This window comes from Telmatherina bonti, assembly GCF_933228915.1.
Source record: "Telmatherina bonti genome assembly, chromosome: 7".
Classification (NCBI taxonomy): Eukaryota; Metazoa; Chordata; class Actinopteri; order Atheriniformes; family Telmatherinidae; genus Telmatherina; species Telmatherina bonti.
In genome coordinates, this window is record NC_136625.1 from 25,571,844 (window position 1) to 25,577,261 (window position 5,418).

The window sequence follows — 5,418 nt, forward strand, 5'->3', positions numbered from 1 at the left end:
AACTTGTATCAAGCTGTTTATCATGTCTGTGATGCTGAATGCATTGAGCTGCTGCATGTGTTTGACTGATGAGTGTGTGAACAATTTAACAGGTGTAAGTGATTTTAAGTTTAAATGGACATATTTGCATGAAAATATTGTTTTAAAAATAAACTTGAAAAATTAAAAATATTATTTTAAGGAATAACAACTCATTAGATCATATATTTGGAGCTGTCTAAACACACTAATTTTTTGTCATTTTACAGAGTGCTGCTTCTCACATATTAAGCGCAGAATGTGCACCAACGGCACGGCCTCCAGAAGCACGGTGGACACCGTTCAGGGTGTGGCTTACACACTGGTGTTTCTGCTTGGCTTCCTTGTTAATGTTGCTGCTCTGCGGGCCTTTATTGCCAAAAGGAAGTCATGGACAGACACCCACATCTACATGCTGAATTTGGCTGTAGCTGATTTTGCCCTCATTCTCTTCCTTCCTTTCAGGATTTATGATGCCTTCTTCTGTCTCCAAAAAACCCTCTTGTGTACCTTCCTAATTAACATTCACTTTATAAACATGTATGCCAGCATCCTGACCACAACAGCCATCAGTGTTCAGCGCTACTTGGCTATACGGTTTCCACTGCAGGCCAGATCATGGAGGAAGAAGAAAGATGCAGCTGTAGTTGTTTGCTTGGTCATCTGGGTACTTCTGGTGACAGTGGGTGTTATATTCCATAAAGACAACTCACCTGATAACCTGTGGACATGTTATGAAAGGTCTAAAGATAGGCCACTCCATGGACAGTTTATTGTACTCCTGATTTTCCTCGGATTTCTCCTCCCATTGCTGGTCGTTGTGTTCTGCTCCAGCCAGATCATCCATATTATGTTAAAGAGCCAAGATAAATCAGAGGAAAGGAAAAGTATTGTTGGCATAGTAACAGCGAACTTGATTGTATTCATCGTCTGCTACACACCAATCCACATTGCTTTTGTTGTGAACTATTTTGTTAAAATGCCTCTAAACTGGAGGACAACATATTTACCACCTCACATCTATTTACTTGTGTCAGAGTGGATTGCTTCTACAAACTGCTGTTTTGATTCCATCAGCTATTATTTCTTGTTGAAACAAATTTATTCATAAATCAGAGTACAAAAGTCTCACTTTTTTTTTCATCTCTTTGTATTACTTGTTTCTATTTGTTGATCACTTTGGGATTCTTTTTTTTTTTTTTTTTTTTTTATCTTGATGGATTCTCTATAAATAAAATTTCTTATTGGAGTAGGCCAATGCCTAAAAAACAATGTGGTTAGAACTGGTCTGTCTTTTTCTTTTTAGATCCTGCTTGGTGCAGCTGTATGTGGAGACGGACTGAAAGTGGTAAAAGGCTTTCAAAATGTAACAATATTAAATACAGAAACACAAGTCAGTCCGTAGCCTATTTTATACTGCTGAGTGCAGCTGTACTTGTCAATGTGGAGGGAACTGAAAGTGTGTGTGCGTGTGTGTGTGTGTATATGTGTGTGTGTGTGTGTGGGGGGGGGGGGGGGGGGGGGGGGGGGGGGGGGGGTTGCTAGATGAATGTGAAATAAAAGAAAAAAGGACTGGGATAAATGTATTTGTCCTTAAATTGTACTGAGCAGCAAAGAAAATTGATGAATGAATGTTTTATTGGTTGAACAATGACTAAAACTCTGTGCATGGATAGATGGAGGGCTCATTTCAGTTATTAAAAACAGAAATTTTGAGAGCATGTGGGGGATTAGTTACACAGCAGTAATTTGACTCTTATTTTGACTTGCTTCTTGATGAAAAACTATCTTAAAGAGTTTGTTGGTAAAACTGCTGCCTAATTATTGTGCATTCATGTTTCTGAGAAAAACTGGACCATTTTCCTTTCAGTGACATTTGGAGTGAGTGAAAGCATTGTCTTTGCTTTGCAAATAAAACAAATCCAGCTGAATTTAATTATCCTAATATTTGAACACAGAGAGTCGGCATTTACTTGTTGTCAGTTGGATCTTGTTGGATTAAAACATCAACTGGCGGTGCAAGAGCATGTATGTGAGTATTGATATGGTAATATGTGTTATCCAACACCTTCCATCTGTTAACGTTACCACTCAGAAAACATGAGCTATTCCCAGCTTGTTGCCACATCTCTCAACACAACAGCAGTCTGTGCTGGGGGTGAAGAGACAGACTATGTCCACCTTATTCAAAGGCACCTAGAAGAGCCTGTGTTTTACTTTCCCCTCATTGACACTCTGTGTCCAGCTCCCTCTTGTGGTGAAGAAAGTAAAAAGCTTAAAATGTTTCCTGCCTCCACCCAGCCCAGAATGGGCCTGTTTAGATGGTTCAGTCTGCCAGTCTGATGACAAATACATCTCATTTAAAGAAAATGAACTGCGATAATGACATACACAACTCTCGGGATGGCTGTTCAGCAATTAAGCAGCACTTGTGAGGGTGTGTATTTGTGTTGATATTCATTAGCGTATAATGATATGCATTTATTTCAATGAGTGCATTTAGAAGCACACTCCACAACATTAGCAGTCAATTATACAATGCCATTTAATAGCAGTACTGATTATTACATCAGCAGTAGCTTAGCAACTGCAAAAACATGACAGGCGTCAGTCAAATGAGGAGGCTAAGCTCTGGCTGTGGTCAGGCCAGCAGCTCTATTCTAACAACAGGAAGGAAATGGCTAAACTCTGCGTTCAGCCAGTCACATAAGTTCTGTACATACGGTTTATTCACAGCATTGTCACCGAAAAGTAGCCTCACACTTCAAACACAAGTCCTGTCTTAGAAGAGCAAGGGCGATCCCCCTGAAACCAAACTAATACACATTACATTCATGATGATTATTTACACTATTAACAAATGATACAGAACAGCTCCTTCAAAAGAAATAAACCAAACAAAGACACATTCTTGTGCTTTTCATTATTACTGCACAGGATGGTGAGCTCAACAAACAAACAAATAAAACATAGAAAAAAGATGAGTACATTCATTCAATCAGGATGCTGATAAGTATTTCCAAGATCCTTCTGTGTGGCAGTTGGTTGGCAATGAAAGACAGACGTTCTGTACATGTAGGCCAAGACACAGCCTCCATAACCAGGGACACAAAAGGAGTTCCACAGTGTTCCCAGAAATGCATCTTAGTCAGTTGTAAGGTTTGCTTATGAACTACTAAGGAATCATTATTCAGACATGTTAGCTATTCTGGAGTAAACGCAGTATCATGACATAGGAGAATACATTAACACTGTGACCATAGAGGGCAGGACAAAGTTTCTATATTCATTATTACATATTTACAGTATACGGTACCAAAGTAGTTTATAGACAGAACCTCATTATCTGAAGCTTCTGGACAGATGAAGGGAGCTGAACCAATGATTTCAACAGTACAAGCCCAAATCTTAATGAAAAAGTTCGACATTCAGCATGTAAGGTCAAAGGCATACATGTCACAACTTTACTGCAATTGGAGTTCTTTAACACCACAGTATGAGAAAGATGAACTGCTCACTGAAATGGACGTCATCATGGCACTTTAAAATGCTTTCTTGTTGTTTTTTTTTCCCCTTTTTTTTTTTTTTTTCCAGTAATCAGGCATCAGTAAGTCATTCATCAGTTGGATTTGGCACTCGAATGTAAAAAAAGACACACTTTGTGACTTGGGGATATTCATCTTGGAGCCTGTTGGTACAAAACTTATATGAAAACATATTTTCATACATTAATGACATGATAAATGTTTAGATCTTTGTTTGCAGGCTAATGCCTGCCTATATTTTTTCAGAGCTCGTGTTTGACGTTATCATATTATCTAAATTGAAATTTATTATGTACATATAAACCATATATTGCTGAGCACTACATGGTCAGTTCAAACCAGCATTCATCTGTCAGGAAATAGACTGAAAGTAAGAGACAAACTGTCTCGTTATGTTGTGGCAAATTCTCATTATTTCCAGTATCATCAAGTCTTAGTTGCATCTTTTTCTCGTCTCATTTTACGACTATAGTCTCCTCTATAACACACTAAAACCATGCTGTGTTGATCTAAATGCTGACCACTTCATGGTATGGGACATTTTGATGGGCTGAATATACAGTTCCATCTGCCTGCCGGGAACATTTCCATTACCCCAATTGGTTACGCGTTAAGCCAGAGGTTTCAATCATGTCCACTGTAACTGTCACTTTACACTGTATCACCACTGTGGGACCTTGACCTAGTGTGATCTCATAGAGAAATTTCGCCCTACAAGACCCTACTGCATTGTACAAGCAGACTTAATGTGTGTGAGTGTGTGTGTATGGAGAAGAACTGCTGTGACAGTGATACATGAGCTGCTCACACAGGACGTTGCTCTTCTCCTTTTTCCTTTTCTTTTGACTTTCTTCTTTCTCAGCTGAGATTTCCGTGCCAGCTCATTGTTGTGGTGCAATCCCACCTGATGTCCTTGAGGAATTATTGGTCATTAAAGAGAACGGGGAGTGGAAGGAAGGAGCGGATTGAGTGACGGACAGCTGAGATGCCGTCATTACAGAGAGCGTACAGTTGGCAGGAACAGTGCTGACATTTCAGTCTTGCACTCTGCTCTCCACAGACGTGAGTTATGGTCCCATAACCCCATGAGACAAGTTAGAGGCATTTGGCACACAAGTCATGCTTTCTATAGAATATTTAACACCCACCTGTACAAATAAGTGTATGCAAGGGGTGTTTGTGTGCAGCAAAGAGTCTGATCAACTTCAGTTGTTTTGCTGTTGACTCTTATTGAGCTTTAGATACTTTTATAATGTTCCAAATCTGCTATTTCAGTTCAAGTATCTAGTTGGCAAACAAACAAACAGGTAATATAGATACAAACAGATGGCTGGCAGTCTTGTTAATCCTGTCCAAGAGTGACAAAGCATTCCACTCTTAGCTATGTAGCCTCAGTCAATTTGTACAGGAAAGGCCATCTTTAAGTCTCTGTTCTCATCCTCTCTGTTCCCAATTCAGCTTTCATTCTGTCTATCTTCCCCCTCCATCCTTTTTACTCCCTCTTCTTGCAGCTGCTGGGAGCAGGACAGAAAGGCAACTCTGCAATGCAGACACAGCAACAACCTCAGTCCATCTGACCAATTAGTGAGCAAGGATATGAGTGGCAGAGCCAGCAGCCAGTCATAAGGAGAGACTCATTCTGGGGGGTGAAGAGGATTGCCTGACACACTGACTGTGCATCAGAGGTGGGATGGAGGAGGGGGAGCGGGTCAATGACAATGAAATATAGATGTAAGAAGTAGAGAATGGAGGGGAGGGAGGTATTGATTGAATGAGGAGAAAAGAGAGATTTATGGAAATGAAAGCAAGACGTTTAGATATGGAAAGAATTCTGTCCTCTTTATTTCCTCCACAG

General features: G+C 39.9%; 1 protein-coding gene across 1 annotated transcript; it reads left to right on the top strand.

The window, feature by feature from the left end:
* Window positions 1–277: 277 nt before the first annotated feature.
* LOC306758501 (G-protein coupled receptor 35) lies at window positions 278–1,129 on the top strand (the record flags this gene model as incomplete). The annotated part of the gene is made up of 1 exon (XM_079243828.1): window positions 278–1,129. One exon carries the CDS (start codon window positions 278–280, stop codon window positions 1,127–1,129), a length of 852 nt encoding a protein of 283 aa, XP_079099954.1.
* Between the last annotated feature and the right edge of the window lie 4,289 nt (window positions 1,130–5,418).